This window comes from Poecilia formosa, unplaced genomic scaffold (genome assembly GCF_000485575.1).
Source record: "Poecilia formosa unplaced genomic scaffold, Poecilia_formosa-5.1.2 Scaffold46, whole genome shotgun sequence".
In the NCBI taxonomy this organism is placed as follows: Eukaryota; Metazoa; Chordata; class Actinopteri; order Cyprinodontiformes; family Poeciliidae; genus Poecilia; species Poecilia formosa.
In genome coordinates this window covers 962,362-987,592 of record NW_006799985.1, presented here as the reverse complement: position 1 = coordinate 987,592, position 25,231 = coordinate 962,362, and the positions used below count along the sequence as shown (strand labels likewise).

Sequence of the window (25,231 nt, the reverse complement as noted above, 5' to 3'; positions counted from 1 at the left end):
CTTTTTCTGTTCAACACCAGTCTGCTGCTATATATATTTTATCATATGCGGCATTGAACTTATTTGCCAGATGATTCATAATTTATCGATTAAATAAAGCTAACTGCAATAAAAGCCACAAGTAGCTAAACTTGAAGGCAAAAGTTTCCTTTCGTTGAAGGTGAATTGTCGCTATAGAAGTCCCTAATGTATTTACAACATCCAGCATACCCGTCAAAATGGGTTTTATTTGGCTAACATTTACAGGAAAAATCACTGACATTAAGCTTCCACTCGTTGCATGTGTCACACTGTACAGATGTAACACAAAAAAAAAACAAAAAAAAAAACATTAAAAACCCCAACTCTGAGCTTCCTGCCAGTGAATAAGGAGCCAATCAGCAATGAGCTCCAGCAGTGCAGGAAGTTTGTTCTGTCAGGATCCCTGCGACAGCAGACAAGACCACAGAGCCAAACAGATTGGTTATTTTTTAACCTCCTTTTGACTTTATACTCTTAAATCCATGATTAAGACATGATTAGGTTAAGAAAAATATCCAAACACGTATAGCTGAAGCCAAATATTCACATATAGTATAAAAAGTATGACAGTAAAGTTTCCTAAACTTTCCCATCATTAGGTCAGCAAGGATTACCTAAATTATTTCTATATGCTAAAGGCCAAAAATAACGGCATTAGTTTTTATTACTTTCTTCAAACTCAGAAGATGACATAAACTAAAGCGTCCATGCCTTTAAGCTATTTAGGGAAGCTCCGATGATGATGATGTCATGGCTTTGCAAGGCACACCTGTGGATGTATTTTAAGGCAACACACTCAAACACACACATCTGCCAAGACGTGTATGACATCAGCCAAGAGCTCTGGAAGATAATTGTAGACCTCCACATACTTGGTGCTTCCTTGGGTACAATTTCCAGATGCCAGACGGTGTCACGTTTATGGGCTCAAATAATAATACGCAATAAGGAACACAGTAACTAGTGACCATATTTTTCAGGGGAGAGGCAGGTTCTGTGTTCAAGAGATGAAGGTGTTGGGGTGGAATGTGTGCATCAGCCTAAAAGCAAAAGACTGTGAAATTAACTGGCTGAAGTTGGGCAGAGTGTTGTTATCCAAAGTGAAACAAGTTACTTTCCTTAAATATGCAGCCATGAAGAAGCCATTAGTCCAAAAGCAACATAAAAAGTCAAATTTAAGCTTACAAAAACTGACTTATTATTTCTGCCATTTAGCAAATAGAAATACTTACTGTAACCCAAATTGACCTCATTTATTGTCTTCATAGTGAAGAAAAAAGGTTTTGTTCTGTGTAAAATCTGATTTCAGCTGTTTTTATCTGATGCTGATGTCTGTAGTTTGCTGATTTCTGTGTGTGGTACAAACCAGTTGACCACTTAGGATCTAAATTCAGTTTTCTGCAAGTGGAACATAATCAAAGCAATGTTTGTCAGTTTTATTTCTTTAATAAAATGTCTTATTTAAATACACAGATATATGGTGTTCAAAGGTTACACCCATTGTGCCTCTTCATTTCTCGTCCTTTGTTAACTGATAATTGAGTCCCTGTTAACAATCAGTAGTTGCTATCAGACACCATAAAGTACAAACACTCACTTAAATATACAGTGAAAGAGGCCAAAGAGTACCCAACATCATCAACCCTGTTTCATTTTTTTCTGATTTTGTTAGGATTAGAGTTTAATAAATAATATTTGATCAGATCTGTTCTGTTATCTCGGGCCAGGCTGGAAGTATCACACGTCACACTTTCATTAAAGGCAGCAAGAGTCAATACTTTGCTTCTGTTGGAAATCAGGCCTGCCAGGACAGGCAGGAGAGGGGAGAAAGGCTTTGTAAACATAAAACATAATTCAGACTTCCTCGTTAACACAAAGAGCGAGACACTGCATTTCTTCACACCGCACACTCTCGACTTAGAGGAAAAACAGCCAGACTTCTCCAGTTTTTCACCTCATTGACCCTATGAATGCACAGAGTGGTCCACCAAGCAGCTTTACAATAGAAGCCATTGTACAAGTCTCCTTTCATGCATTTATCTACCACCTACTCTGCATTAGCAATGCAGGCCATTCTTTAGAGCAACAGCAGAGGAGCAAATTTGTATTCCGTAACAAAACGCTGATGTCTCCCTACCAACAAATTAGCACTCGGGTTTTCAAACGGGAGAGTGTACGAAAAAAACAAAACAAAACGTAAACGTTTCCTGATAGGTCCACTTGGAAATGGCAGAAAGGTGCTGAAGTTTGCGGCAAAGCGCGAGACTTTTACAAATGCTGCGTCTTATTCTGCAAATCATACACTGAAGGACATTTCTACAGATGATATGGAAATATGTAAACCAGTTCGCAAAGAGTATGGTCATAATGCGACTGCACACCGAGTTGACATCTAAACTGTTACTACCCAGAGAAATCTATGCTACCAAGAGATTTTGCACAAGGTTTTTAGAACAGCACGTAGAGGCTGGGTGAGGTTTTCCACACTGTGTTGCTTCCTTAATGTGCGATATGGAAAGCTCCCATGTATTACAGTGATTAAGAATAGCAGGACTCCTCTTTTCTTAAGGTAAATGAGGTGAGCATGGTCCTCCCACAGGCTCGATTTGTTTTTGTTGCACATGTTTAGTCAGCCACTGCGACGCAACGCGCCCCACAGCCCGTCGTCTCCATCCTCCCTCAACAGGGAGTGAATCCTCATAATGCCTACTTTCGCTTCATTAACCACTGCCGATGCTCAGCTGTGAGACACATGAAAGCTACATAGGACTACATAAGGAACACAATACTTTAAACTAACGCACAGTGCAAATAGGCTTCTCCCTTCTTTCGTCCATCTCCCTAACTTCCAGAAATGAGCCGGCTTTGAAGGAGAGGATTGCGCCAGATAGCGCCCCCTTCTGGCAAACAGCTTCTCTTCTATTAGTTCGGCCATAAAAGTTCTGGTCTTTCTCTGAACCGCCAGGCCTGAAGGAGTGGAGATGGAGCGGCAGAGGATGAAAGGCGGAGGCTTTAGGGAGAGGAATCTACTTGTAAAGGCTCATGGTTGGGCTCTGATACATGCACATGTAGGCGTCGCAGAGCAGACGTCGCGCCTGACCCTGGATGCTCTTGGGGTCTAAGGTGTGCAGCTCCTCTGGGGTCATTTTCAGGTAGGCTTCCACTTCAGGACAGGGAGACACCTGCGGTATGTTGAAACCATTCTGGCCTCCTGCAACACAAGATTTAACAGTCACTGTTAAATTTAGACGCTTCGAGAACTGATCAGTAACATGTATATAACTACTTATAAAGCTATGCATTTAAAAAGCAAGACTTAAGATGATGAACCTTTCCTTAAATTATTTACATTAAAGTTTCAGGACGCAGTAGGTTTTACAACATCCCAACGCTCTATGGGAGGTTGGAATGATGAGGATAATTAATGTTAAAAAAACCGTCCAGTAAAAATGTGAAACAGCACTGTGTCTCTGTAAGTGTAGGGTGGGTGATATGGAATTAAAACGCAATATTTTGTGCTGCCATAGTGTTAACGATGAAAGTGACAATCAGAAATATTTTTAGGTAACCGTATGACTGTGACTGCATGGCACAGCAATGATAGCCCCACAGGCACAAATGCTGCTCCTCAGAAACATACCCACTGGTAACGCACTTCTTTAGGACGCCAGTCACATAAAGAAAAGTGATTTGTTTCACTAAGCTGCACACAGTAACTGAATTTAATCATATTTTCACATGTACTGATGATGCTCTAATTGAAAAAAAACAAAACAAAAAAAAAAAAACAGTGGAGAAAATTATATATATATATATATATATATATATATATATATATATATATATATATATAAAAGAAAAATAAAACTTACAATCCCAAATTACAGTTTTTTGGAGAGTGTAACAACATTAATTTGAATTTGTTGTGACAAACAAAATCAAAATCTTTTTCGCAAGAAATTTATCACGATAATTGATAAACGATATGATAATTGCTCTCCCAAATTAAAGGAGTTAATTTAGGGAATAGATTTAATGATATCCTAAAAACAAGCAAAAATGTTTCTTTACATATAAAAATACTAAGTATGAATCAGTATGAGCAAGGATAAAATAAAAAAAAAGCAATCTAAACTTCTGTGTGATATGCAACTATTTTGTTCTGATCATTGTGTAACTTTTTCCCCAATATTACCATTATAGCTTATTAAAAAAAATTCTGTTACACTTTTTTTTTTAGATGATATTACATGTTGCCTCAGAAGACATCCAACATGAGAACTATAAATAAATTGTTCAGACCTGAGTTTAGTTACTTTACTTCAGAACAAAGCGTTGTGCGGCGGTCACACCCACCATCACGGTCCGCCATGCTGTCGAAGAAGAGCCAGGCAGAGTCGGCGCTGCCGTACTTGACGAAGGCCACGTAGTGACTGGTTTCGATGCACAGCACAGCGAACAGCTCCATCCGCTGGCGGGGAAAGCCGCCCTGACGTCCCTGGCCTTCCTGGAGCTCCTTTGGGACGGACAGTTTGTTGTGTCGATGGGCTTTCCTTTTCGGGTGGAGATGAACCTAAATCAGTAACAGTAGAGGCACCGTCATCATTGTGGAGAAATACAAGATGCCAAATTTGTTTTTTTTTTTAGGAAAAGATTTAGAATAAAAACTTAAAGGAATAAAGTACCTTATGCAATATGTACTACTAGAATATTATAATAAGTAAAAGCTATCGCAGTCTAGTGTGGAAACGTGTCCTCTTTGCGGATATAATCTGTGTTCAAGAGAATGTGGTTTCTTTGGATTTGGCGCCACCAACTGGACAAAGGTGATTTAAACTGATGTCGCAGCACTATTCTCTGTTGCTTACCTGCGTATTGCACTTTTCACAGAACTGCTTAATCTTGCCAGCAGTGATATCCCCGTCCTCATAACAGTCTCTGCATTCGTAGAGAGCCAGGCCTGCACAGATGCGACACTCCCTAGGAGCTGAAGGAGCGACAAAACACAAGCCTTCATCGTCAAACACACCCTTCTTTAAGAAAAAAAAATGCTTCTTTAAATACCAAATGCCACAGAGTTGTGAATCACCTCTACAGACTAGGAAATAAATACAACTCACTGTCTTCAAGAAGGTCTGTGATGTCTAACTCTAAGGAGGGAAAAATCTTGTTGAACATTTTGAAGTCCTTGCCAAAGCGTGGCATCTGGATGATAAGGCAAGAGGGAGCCTAGAGGAGGGGGAAAGAAAATATTATAACCAATCAGAATTGAAATTGATTTTACACTGTGCAGAAAATATAAACATTCCTAAAAACATAGTTCTACTTACCTCTGCAAATTTCAAGTCACTGGTTATGAAGGACCACTCCAGCAGCTGCTGGCTGGTTGGAACTCCAACCTTGTCCTTCTTTTCCATAAAGATTTGGTAAAAATAACAGTCTTGGACTTTCTGACCTGCAGACCTGAAAGATGAATCAAAATGCCATCAGAAGTTACATCTTTTTTGCATATTTACTGATATCAGCAATTGCTCACAAAGGTTTACAGGTGCATCGGAATTAACTAAAAATCATTGAAAGGTTCATTTGTTGGTAGTAATTCAAATGAGATTCACACGGTATGGCCAGCAATTGAAGACAGTAACTGCATTTCCATTACAAGTGTTCAGAAAACTCTGTTGATATTCTGCCATTGTCGAAAAAACACAATTTAAAATTCTGGTGTTTCCATTAAATATGAAACGCAAGTAAAATCACACATAGATACATTTGGTTGCACGACAAGTCATTAAAAAACACGCCACAGCATTCCTCCCACTTCCTTCTGTCTTCTTTGTCTTTTCTGCCAGTAGTAACGTCTGGTTGTTGATCATGTGGATCATGTGATGAGAACAAAAAGTGTTTCCATTGCAGTTACGTGGAGTACACCAGCTTCAATAAACCTCCTCCTCCTAACGCAAAAAGCTTCTATTGAAAGATGTGAGTTGTCTCAAAATTGGAGTGTTTTCATTAAGCAAATTTATTTACTTAATTCCACAATTATATGGTCAATGGAAATGCAGCTATTTCGAGGACATAACAAATTCCATGTGTCAAACCACTTCTGAGACAAAAAAAAACACCAGAAGTCTCTCACCTGGACTACGTCCTGTTTTCATATTACAGTCATGTTTGTGTTTTATTTGGATATAAAGGCCCCTGGTTCTACAGGAAGAGCGGAGAGGCACAGATTCCTAAATGCTTGGAGTCCGGTGTTAAGTTTCCACAGCCAGCAATAATTTGGGGAGGCAAGTCAGGTCATCTTTCCAAAGCCAGCATAGTAATAAACCAGGAAATTGTAGAGGACTTTATGTTTCCCTCTCCTGACAAGCTTTATGGAGATGCTGATTTGATATTTTTGGAACCTGCTCATAGTGCAATAAGTACCAATATCTGGTCTAATGGAGATGGTAACACTGTACTTGATTGGCCTGAAAGCTTGTCTCAACTAATGGAAATTTAAAACCTCACCAGCGCCACAGGCTCATCACAGTAATTAATGCAAAAGGAGCCTCAACCACGTACTGAGTGCATATATTGTACAATACATGGACGTACTATTTTAGTGCAGCATACTAATATTTTTGTATTAAAAAACATATTTCATTTTATGCTGGCCTCATTCAAAGTCTTAAATTGGTGGCGAGCATTGTTGAGTATGTACTATTTTCCTTCCACTCAATATTCCATTATTACATGCTTAGCTGAAATACTTTAAACAGTCAGTCTCTATAGCTTTAACATTTAGTGGCTTAACATCTGGTTGAGGGTGCTAATGTCACTATACTTAGCATCTGCTGATGTAGCCGCATGAATGTGTGGGGCATATATATAAAGAAACTGAAATAAATCCCCCAGTGTGTCATGAATATATAATGCAGGTTATGAAATGAATTTACCTTTCAATGATATTTGACTTATTGCAAAGCACCTGTAAAATCCAAATGAGTAATTCCTAAAACATCAACTTGTCACTCTCAATGTGAGAAAATATAGAATTAGCAGATTATCATCTTTAAAACCAGAAGGAACCTTTTCCAGCAGTCACAATTACCCTTAATGTTGCAAAATGGTTTTATTTCTTCCCACTGTTCCATGTTTGTATAACTTGAGCAACTTGCTCTTTCTGTTCCATGTAATTAATTAGAATATAAAAGCATAAACTGGCTATTAAAGTATATATATTGCTACACCATTATTAAATTCTAGAAATGGGAAAAACTCTTTGCCACCAATAACAGAAATATATTTCACGAGGAATAATATCTGAAGACAGACTTCTCAAATTAAATACACATTGAGGAAGTCTCTATATGGCTATGATGTTACTTGTAACTGATTCTTTCTGTAATAACAATATTATTGCCATTAATAATCTAGTACTGCATGTAACGTCAAAGGACTTCACATTTTTCCCCTTACCTCAGCTTCAGCAGTGGATCCACCCTCAATATGTGATGGAAAAGGATATTAAGGAACTCCTCAGGATCTGCAGAGCAAAAAGTGCTTCACTGAGGTTTGGTATTATTAGTTATGTGCCAATGCTGCCATCTACTGTTTACACAGAAAATGTTTGCTTCAAGAGTTAGTATTAAAATATTTTTTTAATATATTTTTTTAAATTTGATAAATCCCAAAAACGTTCAACGTAAAAAAAAAAAAAAAATCTCAGTCTAAACTTAAAAACAGCAAACTCAAAAATTTAGACGGCCATCAAATTAATTTTTTTCTTCATTTTTGCATTCAGGGTATCTCAGGGGAAAACTCAACCTTTTTCTTCAGAAGTGAATCCCGAGGCAGCTTCTACTTTTTCGAGGATCCTCCTGAGCTTCATCACTTTTGTAGCACAAACGTACCCGTGTCTGGACAACGACAGCAACATTGCTAAGGTCAAAGTTCAGTCACAAGGGCATTTCAGATTCAGTGAAAAGATAAATTACTCTGTTCTTTCAATTGGGTTGTGACAATGCCTTGCAAAAGTATTCATGTCCCTAGTAATCTAAAAATTGCTAATACCTGCTAAAACCTCAAACTTTCCTGGTGGTGGAAGCATACATAAGCTTATATACAGTCTACAACAGTTTTTTTTTTTTTTTTTACAAATAAAATCTTAAAATTGTGAGAGCATTTATATACTGTGTCACTTATTTAAAACTTGTAAGGACCATTGTTAGATGTATTCACATTGTCACATCTTTTGGGGAAGGTTTTCAACCACATTTTTACATCTAGAGGATGAACATTTTGCTTTTGCAAAATAGATCAAGTTTAATCAGTCTGGACGGAGAGGAGAGCATCTTGTGAACATATTTACCCAGTTATGTGAAAACATGAATATACAAAGACATAAACCATTCTGTTGTAGCACTGCCTGTGTGTTCAGGCTCACTGGACTGCTAGAAGGTAAACCTGCGTCCAACTCAAGTCTTTTTCAGCTTCGAAGAGGCTTTTTTTCCAACATAACCTGTATTTACTTCCACAGATCATGTAATCAGTAATAAGTTGGGATGCTTTTCTACAGCAAGAATAGGGAGGAGAATCAGAGTTAACTGAATAATGTATGGAACAAAATACAGGGCAATGTGTTCAGGACGATGCACATTTAGTTATCCGACACATTTAGCATTTTAAACCTCTCAGTAACTTTGTAGCAGTGTTCCTTGGTCTTTATGATGCTGTTTGTTTACCTACAGTCTCTCAAACCTCTGAGGCTTTTGCGGAACAGAGCTGGATTTCTAGTAAAAGCATATTAAAGTTATTTTTTGAAGATAATTGTCTGCACAGGATTTTATTAAAGTGGATCAGTGAAAAGGGAACTGAACACAAATGCGCACTCCACTTTTCCAATTTCTATATGTTAAAAAACGAATATAAAATAATGTAACATTTCTTCCTGTGATACAGTCTTATCCTATTTTGAATTGGTCTTATAGGTGAAATACTCTACAGCTTGTGGTTGTAAAGTGGCAAAATATGAAAGAGTTAAAGAAGCAAAATTACTTTTGCAAGGCACAATATTTCAAAGTATTTCATCTTTCTTATGTAAATGCAACCTAAAAATAGAAAGTCTTCTGTGTCTAAAACTATGAGAGGCAACTACTGTTATACACCCGGAGTACAAACACTTACATGCGCAGTGGATTGACTATCTCTGTGCGTAGCAGCTCCTGAGTCTCTCTGTAATACTCCACATCAGTCTTTGATCGTGGCCTCAGCAGAACCGTGTCCAGTACAGAGCTGAAGGAGAAGAGACTGCACAGCAGAGCACAGAAATATTTACACCATAAATCAACATTACTGGCTGGTGGGCATCTGCACATTTAACGAATATGACCATTCAAATTAAAGTTTACAGTAACGGTGACACTGACCAGAAGAGGGTTGAATCCAGGTAGCAGGAATTGTAGTGGCCTTGAATGCCTTTCTTTTTTCCCACCATGACATCCAGACTGTCATTCTCAGTACGTGGGGGTGTGTTCTCGTGCACTACCTCACTCAAATAGCCCCCAAATGCTGCAAAAGTAACAAAAAGTAGCCGTAAAGATTTGAGAAGACAAAAGTTACATTTGATCATGTTGAGTTTATCCTCTGACTGGCTGACCGATAGAGTTGCACCGCTCTATGGGGTTGGAGGAATGGTGCAAGGAGGGGAAGCGGGAGTCAGGCCGGCAACATTTCAGCTTTACAAACAAAGCCTTTTTCGGTGGGCAGGTGAAGTAGCGAGTCCCCTTGAAGGTGCCATCGGTGCATCCAGGACACTCTTCTTCCTGAGAGAGAAATGTCATCAGTGGAAGGGTTTACTTTAAGCGTGGGCTGCAGAAAACACAGGTTTTCTCTAACAGATGTTAAGCAATTTCCACCTAATGCTAATGCTTTCTAAAGGAAGTTCACATTTGCCCCAAAACAATGAGAGGAAAAATGTTGCTGGAGTATTACGATGACTTAAAAGGTGAAGCCTTTTGTGAAATTTGCTTGTTCGCTTTTTTTTTGGGTGCTGTGACTTCCTCAAGTCTACCCATCATCATAAAGTTGTCAAGCAACCACAAGAAAAACCGGGAAGTCAATGAGATCGGCTAAATGAAAATTACTGAGACAAAACCCCCTATGAAACCACAGATTGTCCTATTTTGTTTCTCCATTTTTACCTTTTACAGAAAGTCATTTGTGATATCTTCCAGTGTTCATGCACTTTTCCCACAGTAAATATTTATACATTTACAAGCATTTTTTAGGTAAGTTTTCAAGCTTTTCCAGCACCACACTTGGGAGATAAAAACAATTCAAATGCATTTCAATTCACCATTATATGAAATCATTTATTAATGTTGTCATTGTTTTATGATAGTATTCTACAACCTTACACCAGTCACCTTATGCACCTGACACTAAACACTAATTTAGCAAAGAAATTGTTCAGTTTTAATAAAGTTGTTTAAACTATAAGCCAACCTTTATGTCAGTTAACCAGACCAATAAGATACTGAGAAATTAGGAATAATAAATATTCATTACATTGAAATAGCCAAAACAAATCATGTAAGGTTAAAGACCTTTCTCCTCAAACTAAACGCTTAAACACAACATACAGAACAAATTACAAAAATTTCTCTAAAAAAATGTTTTCTGACATTTAGCAAATAGAAATAATTTTGGTAATTCTAACTAACCCAAAATAAGAAAAGTTTAGTCTGATTTAACTTCAGACATCAAGAAAAAGTTTCTGTCTTTTTATTAGGTGTTTGAAAATATCTGGCTTAGATTGTAAATGTTTTCCAAATGTAGGTTTTAAATTAAACTTTAGATTGCACTTTATTACAATAATGTGCAGTTTGAATATCAGGCACTTTCAAGGACTTTATACAGAATCAAGCACTTCCCAAAAATGCCCAACTAAAATTCAAACATTTTCAAGGATTTCATGCGATCCCTGGTATTCCCTAAAAGATACATATCAGATGCGTGGAGCTGCTTACTTGTTACTGGTTGTCAAACTATAACTGCTATTTGTCAAATTAGAAACAAAAGGTTGCGTCTCACCAACTCCAGTCCAGCCAAAGGCTCCAGCAGACCAGGCGGCAGGCCCACCCAGCGTATCACGCCACACAGAGGGGGGTTCTCCTTCACCTCCACCAGAGACCCCACCTCAAGACCTGGCTGTCCTCTTGGGGGTGTCGGAGGCCGTGGAGACGGAGGGGCAGCGGGCGATGGGGGCTCGGGCTGCTCGCCCATTACAGACCCGACGGAGAGAGAGATGGGCCCCTGGCTTATGTTCTCGGGGGTCTTGCGGTTCAGGCTGAAGGGCAGTGAGTGGAACTTGTTGTCACTTGACAGCGAAGAAGAGGGCGGGGCTCTGGAGGGGGGAGAGGACTGACTGAATTCTGGAGGGGTGTCGGTGAGCGACTTGGCAGGGTCCTCTCCAACTGCCGAGGAAAACCCAAAGAGCAAAATTTACCATTTGGTGGAGATGCGACGGCGATCTTTACCATCTTAGAGATGTCATATGGAGGAAAGTGAAAACCAATGCTTTGATGACAGGATGGTTTCAGAAACTTTTTCACTAATGCTCAATTACAGCTATCTCAACACATGAGAAAACAAGCCGGTACCTTTCACCCAGTTTGAAAATCATTTGACATAGTATGGTGCACCTGTGGAAGTTGCTACTTATTTCAACCTTTTGCATTTGATATTTTTTTCAGTTTCACCCTCTTTGAGCTGATCTTTTAGTCTCCCACTGGATCTCTTGTTTCCACTTTAGTGATGTTTTGTCTCCAATATTCAAATTTCTATAATCTACACAGTCTACTGTATTGACATGGATTCTGCTATTAAATTGGTTTACAACGGACATTGTGTTTACTCGATAGTACCAAACACAGAAAAAGTATAGTCATAAATTTATACATAACTTCTTTTCAGATGTGGCTGCAGATTTGTTTGAGGCTAAAATGTGCCTGTATCACACTGGTCGTAAAGTAAAATAACAGACTTAAAATATATTTTTGTGATTTACTATAAGCTCTTGAAAATGTTTAAAGAGTTGGCTCACTGGGGAGTAATGACACACTTCATCCATCTTATTTGGGTTGTTTAAGAGGTGTAGACAGAGACAGCCAATGACTGGAGCCAAAGTCCTCACCGAATTAAAGGCACAGACACATATAAAGTTGCTGCCGCAGCTTTAAGGGAGGGGACACACTGGAGCCACAGCAGTTTGGATTTAAACTTCGTAACTTTCTCCCCCCAAAAATATACAATTTTAACTCATATGTACCGACTATTAATATTGACACATCCATTGCTGATGACCGTGACAAATTGCATCTGCCCTAGTTTCATCATACATGAAAAAAATCTGTTAACTACAGCAGTACATGCGCATAAACTGCCTTGCGAAAGTATTTTAACCCTTTGCACCTTTTGATATTTTGTCACATTATAACCAAAAACATTGGTGTATTAATCAAAGATGCAAGAGATCTATGGTGACTTTGGAGGAGCTGCAGAGATCCAGGGCTGGGTGGGAGGATTTGTCAACACTGGAATTATTAGCAATACACTCCATAAATCTAGCCTTCATGAAATGGAAGCAAAAAGAAAGCCAAACAGAAATCAATAAGAAGCAACATTTGGTGCAGTCCAAGCAAAATTCTTTTACCTAAATACAAAAAGCTAACAGTTGCAGAAAATGTACACTGCAAAGCAACCTCAACACACTAACCACACCACAAAAATATGCAGGTTGTGTCAGGCTGTCAGGTGATTCTTCTTCAGCAATGGCAGGGAAGCTGGTTAAAGTTGTTCAGAAGGAGAAACACGCAACAAGTTTTACAAGAAAAGCTTCTAGAGGAAGTTGAAGCCTTGACATTGAGGTGAAGGTGGGATACTAGCAAACATGTAGAGCTACAACCTAATCTATTAGATCAAACCATATCCACATGTTAGATTAGCGCAGTCAAAGTTAAGATGAAATCTAGTTGACAATCTGTGGCAAGACTTGAAATTTATGCTGATATACTTCCCAAAGCATGAGATAATGCATAAAGTAGAATGAGCAAAAAGGTTCATCTTTATATGTCCAAATTTCCAAAAAGAGTCAGTGAGTCTTCACAATTTTGCATCAGGTTGAGATGAACTTTCACATAGAATCTCAAAGAAATTCACACAAGTTTGTGGTTGTAATGTGACAAAATCTGTTAAAAACACTAACTAAATGCCTACGAGTTAGTAACATTAGGCTTGTTTTTTATACACAGCAGAAATATTCAGACAGTAAGAAAAAATGCAAGTCAGAAGCTTATTCCACTTAATTCACGAAAAAAACTACAAGCATCCAAACCATAAGACAATACTACCCCAAAAGTGATCCTTTGCAAGATGTAAATGAGCACATGAGCATTTTACAGGATGAGTAAGCAGTTGTAAAAACAGCATTTCAGCATTTATGAATGACCTTCTCATTTCCGCAACGCATAGAGAGATATTACAGCGTAGAGCTAAAACACTTTTACACTGCCTTGCATTTTTACTGCTGTCATGCCAAATGGAAACACTACAGCCTTTTATTTCTACCGTATCTGTTCACCCAGTCAGAGTTTTAGGGTTCATTTCACATTTTATAACACATGCATTTTTTTTCTCTCTTCAGTATGAAGAAAAATAAATTGTCTCATGTACAAAAAACAAAACAGCAACATCAAATCTCAGTAGGTGTTGAAATGAAAAGCTTATTCACAACTGGAAGATACTGGTAACAACATTGACCGGCCAGTTCAAACACAACAACAAAAGGATCCAGATTGTGTGCTGACACCACTGAAACAATAAAAAAATAAAAATAAAACAATGAGATGTGTTGTTGAAAAAAAATGAATCAATTATGATCTCAGTGACAAAAGCTTTTATAAATACTCAGGCATGCAAACAGCAACACAAACACACTGAATCTATTGTCAGCAACTGTAGTCAAAATAAAAATAAGGCATATGAGAGTCTGTTGCAACGCTGAGTATTATTAAAAGTCTTTAGCAACACCCATCAACCCAACATGAGACAAAATAACGCTGAAATGATGATGAAGGACAAGACGAGTGGAAAAGTCTGCATAGCAAGCTCCTGCATCGACCTACTATCTAGATTTCTTCACACAATTAGTTGGACACATTTACTTCAAGTCTGTTGAGTTCACATTAATACTGCTGCAATAAAGTGTCAGTAATTTTATTCTATTAAATGCCAAATAAATATAAACCGATGCAGAAAAAAAAATCTAATCATTCAATTGCTTCAATTACTTTAAATGGTTAAAGAAAGAAAAATTATGAGCTAATATTTGTATTTTTTGCTTCATCAGAAAATTTTAGGACACATTCATTCTGTTTCTGTGGTCTGAAATTGCTTCATGTCATCGCTCTCCAATACAAATACGTGTCTGTTTCTATAAATGTGCCACTCCACAAGCAATTTAGACACTAACATGGAAGCAGTCACTTCAAAAATATTTTACATATAGCATTTTACAAAAATAATGTAATAAAATCAACATTTTAGGAATATACATTTTTATGTTATATACAATAATGGTGGCTTATTCTGCACATGTATAATTAATCAATCTTTTACGTAACCTACTGAAAATACAATAGGTTTCTGTGATAAAATGTGTAATTATGGTATTTTTGCTTTGAAAAGGGATTTTTGGCTTATATTCCACAACACTGTCATGGCCTATGTGACAATTTTTTTTTAATTCAGGGGCTGCAAAGATTTTTGCAAGGAAAGTATATCTTAGCTGAGTATATCTTGTATTAATTATAGCGAAAAGAGAGCAAACTTGAGTCTGCTGCATGCTGGATGGGTTTGAATTAATGTTTAATTTTCTATTCATATCAAACCATGTCAAAAATGTTAAGATCCTATATTAACAGGGTTGAGGTCATATTCAAGGAAACCTTTATTAGAAAAGCCAACTGTTCCAGACTGAATGTGTCATTATAGAGTAGAGGTAGCTCAGCAGTCGGGCAGAACCCATTTATTGGACCAATCAGTACACAGCTTGTGGTGAACAGGAGCTTGCCAATCAGACGACCAACATCTCACGAGTTTTACCTTCATCAATGTACCATGTGCTTTTGGATTTGGGCTGGGCTGGGGGATCAAGAGAGCTCCCATTTAAAGTATAGTAAAAGTCAGACTTGCTTCTACCGCCACACTGATGAGCTAATCCTGCAAGTAACGCAAATACATGAGGAGGGAAAAACAAGAGAAGGGTTTAATGTGCACGGTGCACAGCTGATTAGTATGAATAAGAAGTTGTGTCAACAGCAATGGGAAATAAAATCCAACAAAAAAAGATTAATTAAACAACTACAAACTAAAGGAAATCACAGCAAAGAAGAGCAGTATTCGCATCAACTCACACCTCATATCCTTATTTTACCAAGACTGCCCATCAGATGTTATCTAAAATGGTAAAAAGTTATTGTTAAGTGTGGTTTGCAACTACACATAAGTCTGTGAAACCCTCTAAAACATGAGAAAAGCAGGCAGCTGTTCATTTATACAATAAAAAGTGTAATAATCTGGGGTGAGAGGCCTTTTTAAAAATTAAAATCACTGCTTGAGCTGTGGAAATGTTAGGTAGCTTAGCATCATAACACCAGTGCTGTACCTTTGCTCTTTGGTTTGCTTTGACCAGAGGATGATTTGTCACTGCCTCTGGGGGCAAAACTGTGCTTCGGCACCCTTTGGTCCTGCATGGAATATTCTGCACAGAAAGAAATTCAAATTAGAGGCACGACACTGCAAAGTAAGTGAAACTAGGAATTTTCTAATTTTTTTTATGTTAAAATTCAAAGAAAGCTAAAAAAAAAATCAATAATTTTATTGGCTACGCAATCAAATATTTAAAATGTTTAACTCAAAATTAGTTCAGGGAAGCATTCTATATATACTCAAGATTAAATGTGGACTAAATGTGGAGTTCCTGAGTTTTAAAGAAAATGGAGAATTGTAATAAATTACAGTGTCAGTATTTATAGATCTGTGTTTTTCTCAAGAGAGATGGCAGAAACATGCATAAGCAAATCAATATGCCACTGTGGAGAACAAAGAGCCAGAGTATCTCACTTGACTTTCAAAAGCAAGAGAGCCATCACTACAAAAGGCTCTCTGTTCCCGCTGCAAACCAAACACAAACTCAGACTGCTCAGAAGGAGCGCAGTGCTCGTCCGAGGGAGGGACGTTTCCAGAAACTAAAAGTTCCAGCAACGCAAATGTGGAGTAAAAACGTCAACACAGATGTGGTGACTCACCTGGCATTACGTCACCAATGGGAACAAGTCGAGTGTGCTCCAAACTGGCAAAATCACACACCAGCTTCCCTTCAATCATGCCATCCCAGTCTCCGATAGGATTGTCCTAAAAGAGTCGGACATGAACAAGTTGATGAGGTCTCAGGTGCTCCTTATCATTTGATGCCTTTGTGCTGGTGGCCCAAATATTAAATCCCCTCGATTCTGATTATTAGTGAGGCCAGTTGTCTTGTTGCACAACCTAAAGGATGTGCTTTAGCTTGATCCTGCATACTACCACTCCAAACTATGCAACTCCTCTTGACTACCTAAATAGCAGATCTTCCAACTCAGTTCGTTTCTTTTGAAAGCTCCAAGCAGAAGCTTGCTATTCCTCCTCCTCAGGTTCAAATTTAGGCTTTTGCTCCAGAGGACTATGTGGAATAAGGTTGAGACCAGAGTGACTAGCAAGAGAAGGCAGGGCGAGGCTGGACGAACAGTGAGGCAGAGCAGTGGGCTCTCCTCAGCTCCCAGTTGGCCCTTTGCCACGCTGTTGGGTCATACAGCTCCAAGTCTTTACCTCACTCCCCGCGTGACTGCCTTGCCTTTGTGTGGGAGGCTCAGATGCACTGAGTGGGCTGCTGCTGCTGCGGCTGCTGCTAGCAATCTGTAGTCAAATGCTTCAATCTCACTATGAGTACAACGCCACAGTAGCCATGGATACTAAATGAAAGGAATAGTCATTGAAAGACAAAAACTAAGACAAACGAGTCAATATATTACATACTTATTTGTCAATGTATTACCCAATACCACAATATGTAGTCTTTTTTCATGGCATGGAATGACTACCTTAGTACAAAAACACCATAAAGTGACGAAGCTACAACAGCCTTAACTGGTCTGTTACTAAGTGTCACATTCTTTATCAGTCAGAGCAGAGACTGAGTGCAGGTCAGGTGTGATAACAAAATATCATAATTCTTGTATTAAAAAAAGAAAAAACTGAAAACAAATGAAAAATCAAAAATTAATCTTCTAAAACTAATATGCTGTAAAATATTACAGCAATAACACCATCTATAACATATTATTTTTATGCAATTCTAACAAAAACAAAGTATAAAGACAGACTAAATTTAGAACTTTTTGTAAAGTTAATATTGCACAGAATGTTACACCTTTCTGCCATTTTGCACTTTATAGAGAAACACAAACATGACAAGCAGGGATGCACAGTATTTCAGCATCAACATCAGCATCTGTTTAATAAGTAAAACTGGGCCAAAACTGGCCATGTGGTATTTGTTTGGTCCTGTGACTGTGATAGTGATGCAATACAGGTTAAACTGAAGAAAGGAAACAATGTCGGTGGTTTGAAATGGTGTTGCAAGTTTAGGGAAATAAATGTTACATATATTTCCCCTGCTAAAGTCCATCGTGGTATAATTTAAACTGTCACTATGAATCAACAGATAAACCCCAATATCTGATTGGTTAACCACTACTTCACCTCAACCGCACACCATTAATCTCATCAATAGCAGCGTTAGCACTCTCTAGCACTTCTCCAGTATCTCATTGAAGGTATTTTAAACTTTGGGAACAGTAGTTAGAAAGAAAACATTTAACTTTTTAAAACTTTGGTATACATCTTTAAACCAGAACCCGACCTAAACCCAGTGCAGGTCAATCTGTAATAACAATAATGTCAGAAAACTGGACAGAGAACTCAAAGTACAAATCATCAGATTAACAACAATATACCATAAATAACACCAAAAAAAAAAAAAGAAAGTCCATCTTTAATGCTTACTGACACTGCTGAGTAGCAGCCAGGTGCCAATAATTACATTTATTGATAGCCTCATCAGTGGCAGGTGTGAGCACTTCTATATCTTCTCTGGAGCATCCAAGTATGTTTTAACATGAAGACCAATAAGAAAACTTCATCTTAAGCTCAACAATTAGAGTATTAAATGTTTACGCAAAATAAGAAACTAAATTATTATTTATCTGGAAGGTATTTCAATCTCTCCTTCCTTAGGACAAAACTGACCAACGTGGAAACCTTTAGGCATAATGCACAGTTCCATGTTTGCTCTAAAAATCAGCCACTGTCTTCTTTTCCTCTGACATGATAGAGGTTTGACTTATAGGTCAGCCCATCAGCATTTGTTGTGCTGACCATATACTTCGCTGTACAAACAGTTTACAATTAAAACAACTATTTTAGCCATATGTATTTAAAAATATCCCATTTTCATGTTCCATCCCACTTCTGTCTGGATTTAAAATAGCAGGTACAGCATCCTATTTAACTGGAGCCATACTTACCATGTCAACTCCCACATAGTAACCCAGGCTCTCGTTCCCTGGCAGTAGGTCACAAAAAATGACGGTTCCTCTCTCGGGCTCCTCTCTCAGCACCACCCTGGAGTTGATCTCCAGCGGAGCATAGTCCTGGTCGTCCTCCAGCCTAACCTGGTTCTCCTCCAGCGGGCCCAAACCTTCGTCATCCTCATCCTCCCAGAGTTCAAGCTTGTCCAACGCCACAAATACGCCACACTCCTCCTCACAACGGAAGAGCTGCCGACCCTGGTAGGAACCCTCCGTGAAGCCCTGACCCCGACCCTCCTCCTGGGACAAGAAAGGAGAGAATATCAAACTTAATTCAGAGAGAGACTGGACAAAGCTGAAAGAGAGAGATCAATGCATTGTTCACCCTGCATGGTTTAACAATTCTTACCCAAAATGTCTTCTTACATGCACTCTTTTATGGCATTTTAGGGAGGTAGAGCTTGAATGCATTATCTGTCTCAGCCCCCTCATAAACACTGGAGCAGGACTTAGAATAAAAACAACAATGTGCTACAGTAGGCAACCCATTGTACCTTGCTGCTGTACATATGGTCCAGAACAAGTTGCGTCACATCAGGGATTTAGATTTACTACCAAGATTATACAAAAAATAATTGCCATGATGCAGTTGTTTGCTTACATCTATTTTAGTCAAAACACTAATTGAATGTAACACCAATAGGACAAAAAGAAAATATATTTAAATAGTCAACTAATTTTAAAAAAAGAATCCAAATAAAAAAAGCCAAAAAAGAACTGCTTTCTGATGTCGGAAACACAGATGTGATGTATGAAAATAAAAAGACATTTGATACTTTTACTAAAAATAGCTGCAAGTTTAATCTCTGCAGCTCAGCGCTCCGTATAAACAACTTTAAACATCCATCATGTTTACAATGTTTTTCATTTGTTTGCTTTAAAGGTATAGTTCAGATTGTTTTCGAGTGAGGTTCTGTAAAGTTTTAATCAGAATATATTTTCCTTTTCTGTAGTGTCAAATGTGATTTTTGAAATAATAAAAAAAACGGAACATTTTCACAACACAAAAGAAAACAATTTTACTGGAGATTAAATCTTGACACTTTCAAGATTGTTGCCAAGTTTGTTGTTGTCTTATAATGTTGGCTGGATGCATTAATTTGCCTGATCAACTTCGATTCAGCAGTCTGAGGTTAGTAAAGTAAATAAATGTTGAGGTTTTGTGACATGGTGACATTTGTACAATGACATCAAAAATTTACATGCTTGTGTTTTTTTTTTTTTCAGGTCTTGTAATGTCTGGGGATTATTTTTTTTTTTTTTTTTTTAGGTCTTGTAATGTTTGGGGATTACAGCAGCAGGTCAGAGTCACTGATACGATGAGTAGCCTCTGCCAGAGTAGGTTCATATCATAACACAAGCTGAAAAGACTATCACAAACTTAACAACGGTATTTTGTCACAGTTAATATCCTCTAATGGGGCCAACCTATTGATTGATAGAGTTTGATCAATTAGATATGGAAGTTAGAGATCGGATCAATTTGGGAATAACGTCCCATCCTTGTTGAGTAGACTTTGGAAGAAAGAAGGGGCACTTTTATGATTTGTCAAGTGGTTTCTTAGTTAACTACTTTTAGAAAAGTTAGTCTATAAAAACATTACGTCCATTTCATGCATTCAGCACTAAAGGAACATGCTCACAAATACAGTATGCATGTTTAGTTTAATGAGATACAAACTGCCAGAAATACCAATTCTTTATTCCTACAACTTTCAGTACATTATATTAAGCATGGCAACCATACTCGATACTGAAAGTGGGACTGCTCGGTTACCTCTGACTTTCCTGGTCACAATTGCTACTTTCAAAGGCATTCTTGGTGCATTTTTGAGTGGGAACTGGGAAAATCTGACTTCTGAGTAGAAACAAAATGCACCTTTTAGTCACTTACCACTCTAAGAATGTCTTTTGTTTTCTGCGAACTTACTGTGATTTGACATTTGTCTGTTGCAAATGCGAACTTCACATAAACTTGATTTTCAAAATCTGAACTAGCCGCTTGCATGTGCAGCTCAATAATTAGAAGATCACTGAAAAGTTAATTTAATTCAATAATTTAGCTTTAAAAATGGTAACTTGTAGGTCCCATATGGCTTGATACAGAGTTTATTCTATGCATACTTAATCTTAGTTGGGTGGGGGGGTTATTAGTCTTATATAATATTTTCTAACAAACAATAATTTAGAGATGTATCACCTGTAAAGTAGTGATGAACAAAATGAACTAATAATTTCACAATTAAGCAATATGGTAGCCCTTATTATTCATTCCTTTGTTGACAGGAACTTATAAGGTTAACTAACTGTATAGCTTTTGGCTTTAAGAAAAAAAACAGTAACATACTAGTGAGAAAATTTGAAATATAAGCTTATTTTCTCTATAAGTCAGGTTCCTACTTTCACAAATCCTAAAATAAAACACCAAGTTGCAAAACCACAACCTCTTTCCTATTGATGAGGTGCAGTTCTCGTTTAGCCTAATTTTGTTCAACATCTGTGCAGTGCTTTGGTCTGTGGTTCTAACAGACATTTTCATATTTGTTTTGCATGTACCTTAAGTTATCAGAATATTTTTAATTTTCATGTTATTTTCCCTTCTTTATAAATGTATTATTTAAAACTGACTTGAATTATTATTTTTTTCTTTATTAGTATTTAATCTATTATAAAAGAAAAATTAACAATCTAGTTCTTACCAGGAGCTCCACTCCAAACCAGATTCCAGACAGGGCTCTGTCAGGAAGCAGTGAGCCTTTGAAGCGGACCACTCCAGGCAGAGGTTCATCCCCTGAGCGCAGCTGCACGCGCACCTTGGAGCCGCAGTCGATGTCTCGGACCCGTTCGAGCCGGTCTTCGTCGCAGAGCAAGTTGCATCGCTCCTCACAGTTAGTGATAGGGAACAGCAGCTCAGCCAGCTTCTCATCCAGCTCCACCACGTCCCGCTCATCCAGACTCAGCACCACGTTAGTCTGGTCCAGGATGCGGAGGCTCTTCTTGCCCTTACACGGGGGCAGCGTCCGCCCCAGGCTGTTGCGCTCCTGGCAGGCTTGGCCGAGGCTTCCGCGGGGAATCCTCAGGGTCTTTTGGGTGGGCTTCTCCACAGTGCATTCCTTCACGACCATGTAGAAGCGCCAGTCCTCCCTGAAGCCCCCACTAGGCTTCTCCCACAGGGCAGAGCTCATGGCTGCATGGCAGACTGGGGGCCCAGTGCCAAGACAAGCTTGACTGGCGGTCTGAAATTAATAGTAAAATAGTCTCACAGGAGCAGTCCATAAGAATAAAATTAAAATGTTTGGAAGAAGCTAAAAATAAATCTAATCCAACACATCACACAAGAAAAGACGTTATCTGTAATCTTTGCCATGACTAAAAGCGGTAAGAACGGATGAGTCAATGCCCCATATGCATGGGTGCAGCATTTTGCTATTTGTACCGTAACAAAACAAAGGATTTACAGATACCAGAAAGACTCAAAGATTTAGCTCATTACATAATGCAAAAACACATGCAAAATAAAGTGGAGATGTTATTTCAGTTTTCAGAAATCAGAAAATCTTACTAACATTCTAAATATTGCTTTTTGATTAGATCACGGTCAAAATACTACACCCACCAGCCTTTTATTACAACCACTTAATTGGTTGTTAATACAAATAGCAAATTAGCCAACATGAATTCCTTTGAAACTGTTTTGTTTTTAACCATCACACTGAGGTTAACTGTTCTCCAACGGCCTACAGTCACAACAACTCAATACAGTAAAACCAAAGTAGTTTTTGGAAGATGGTGGAAGGAGAATTTCACATCATACATGTGGAGCTGATGCTGCACCTGAGTAATATGTCAAGCTGGACCAATATCTCTGAGAAATGTGCAATGCCTGGCCCATCCTAACTATAAAGAATTAAAATGACTCTGAAGGCAAGAGGGGCTCCAACCCAGCTCTATATAAAGTGGTTGGTGAGTGTATATTTGATAGATCTGATATTCAGTTTAATTTCTGAGGTAGTCCATCAATGAAGTCGATTCATCCCTGTATGACACCTCTGTTTTCAGAAGCACCTCTCTCGTTACTCAAATATACACATTTGAAAATACTAAAAATAGCCGGGAAGCAGACAGTGGATTATTATTTATTTTTTTTTGCCACGCATGGTAGGACTAACAACAGCATGGTGGATTTCCCCTGATCACGTCTCAGATATGACAGTGTTCAGCATATCTCCTGCACCGCATCCGTCATTTGTTAAAAGGATGACAGCAAAAAAATATTTAAAATACTAGTTTACTTCACATATTTTTGCTTACAAGAACTGACACAGCATCTGGACAAATCGTTAACTCACTATTGTTACGGATGGAGTTGCACAGCAATAAAATACGTCGTTGTCCCAGCGTAGCCTATTTTCAACCTGAAACGGGGAAGCAGTTGTTCTATGACATTTATTTATGTTGTCCATCAGAAAAGCTCCACATGACAGATTTTGTACAGATTGTTATTTAACGTTTTCCTTGACAACTAATAAAGGATTGTATCACCAGGCAGAAACAACCAGTCAATGCCCCCCCTTTTTGAAGGAAATGGCTAAAATGATCCAAACTGTCATTCATAACCAATGCAAGCGAGGAAGACGGCTTACCTTCGAGACAAGGCAGGTTACTCGGAGGCTGTGGGTGACTGACAGATCATTTCATACATCCATCAGATAGAAAGCGGCTTCTAAAGCATGATAAATTCCTTCTGCTATAACCTCTGCTAGCTCAGCCGCTAGCTAGCTAACGCTAGCGTTCAAAACAGCTGAGTGTCAGGCTAAAGTTAGCCGTGAAAGCTGGTAAGGATGCGGGCAGAGGACTGCCACCAATTAAAATTAACTGAACGCATTTAGATATTGGTTCTATATATAAAAAAAACTTCAAACGCTATAACGCAGCATACATAGACTACATTTATTATTTACAGGAGACGACCTCACCGTCGGGTATGGCGTGACGTCACTGCGCTCTCTCATAGACATTGGCCAGCTATCTTTTTAATTGACCTGTGATTGGTTAATTCGTGTGCTTAAGGAAGTCCTAGTATGAGGGATTTTCCCACTATGTCAGGAAAACATAGTTAGGTTGAAGTACATACACATACACTTGCACACACACGCATTTTTCAGTGATATTCAGTAATATAAATATTTAAATCTTAATTAAATTGGCTACATTGTCATAAAGCAGGTTCTCAAACTTTGCAAACAATGATTTGGGTTTACGTAATATTTATTTTATTGTTACTACATACCCAGTATTTTGCAATATTTCATTGTTTTCTCACCCCAACAGGAGGGCACAGTGAATTCAAGATGTTACAGATTTTCTGAGTCACTCTATCAAAATCAAATTAGACACATGCATAAAGCAGTATCAAAATGACTTGGCCGACCACCTGATATGGTGGTGGCAACCTCATTCTGTGGGGATGCATATAGAAGCTGGTTATTAGAGTTGATGACAAGGTGGACGAGGATACATACAAGGTAATCAGGGCAATGTAACACCCTGTTAGAGACAACAAAATATTTAAGACTCCTGCAGAAGATTCCCTTCCAACAGAATTATTATAAACATACAGCTGGAGCTTCAGTAGAGGATTAAAATTTATTTGATAAAATTATGTAATCAAAGTTCAGGCCTAAATCTAATTCAAAAATTCTTGAAAGACTTGGAAATTGCAGTGACCACCCCTAGCAGCAGATTTAGCTGGTACCCGGAGAACTGGCGTGCCCTGCAGCAGTGGCCCAACAAAGTCAGGGAGCCCAGGCCCACCAAACAGCTACTAGGAGAGAACCAGCACACACCTGAAAACCCAGCCCCAGACGCCAAGAACCACCGATGTCCCAGTGGGTAGTGGCACCAGCCACTCACAGGCAGTGTTACAGGAGGAAATAGGCCCCACATTTGGTGGGGGCCTGAGATATTCAAGGGGAAGGGGAACTCTAGCTGACTTGAAAGATAAACTATACTCCCAGGTCCGAGAACTGACACCACTGTAGGGTAACCCGCCCCAGACCCCGACAAAACAGGGTCTGGGGCCATTCGTATGGCCTCCATAAGAATCTAATCGTATCTGAACCAAATCACAGTTATGAAGGCATGAATGTGATTTTATTTAGCTGCTTTTCATCCAGTGACAAGGATTTACAAAGATCAGCGTGGCATAGTTTCCGTGCCATGCATGAAACTATGCCAATATAAAAGATTATATTTTACACCATGCTGTAATTGAGAATTAGAATTTTGTTAAATCATTAGTAGTTGATAGGAAATATGAAATATCTCAAACTGACATATTAAAGGAAAAAATACACATACGGTACAGTTGAAACACTGCTGGAATAGCTTAGTTCTTTGTTTAACCAGGTTCCTCATTTTCTGAAAAAAAAAAAACCCTTTTGATCTATTTTTAGTTTTGGGATTTTCAATGAGTGTTG

The 25,231-nt window shown here is 38.4% G+C and overlaps 1 protein-coding gene across 2 annotated transcripts; it reads right to left on the bottom strand.

The window, feature by feature from the left end:
* Positions 1-1,436: 1,436 nt before the first annotated feature.
* On the bottom strand, positions 1,437-23,746 carry cyld (cylindromatosis (turban tumor syndrome)). Of its 2 annotated transcripts, XM_007552163.2 has the most exons (17): positions 23,396-23,746; positions 21,452-21,988; positions 18,690-18,992; positions 16,374-16,479; positions 15,731-15,826; positions 15,169-15,285; positions 11,098-11,480; positions 9,662-9,827; positions 9,432-9,573; positions 9,190-9,312; positions 7,831-7,922; positions 7,483-7,549; positions 5,352-5,484; positions 5,142-5,250; positions 4,890-5,008; positions 4,378-4,594; positions 1,437-3,232 (listed from the first exon to the last, which is right to left on the bottom strand). In XM_007552163.2, exons 2-17 carry the CDS (start codon positions 21,935-21,937, stop codon positions 3,048-3,050), a joined length of 2,844 nt encoding a protein of 947 aa, XP_007552225.1. In that variant the 5' UTR covers positions 21,938-21,988; positions 23,396-23,746; the 3' UTR covers positions 1,437-3,047. The 2 variants fall into 2 exon arrangements, with proteins under 2 accessions (XP_007552225.1, XP_007552226.1); XM_007552164.2 differs by lacking the exon at positions 15,169-15,285.
* Between the last annotated feature and the right edge of the window lie 1,485 nt (positions 23,747-25,231).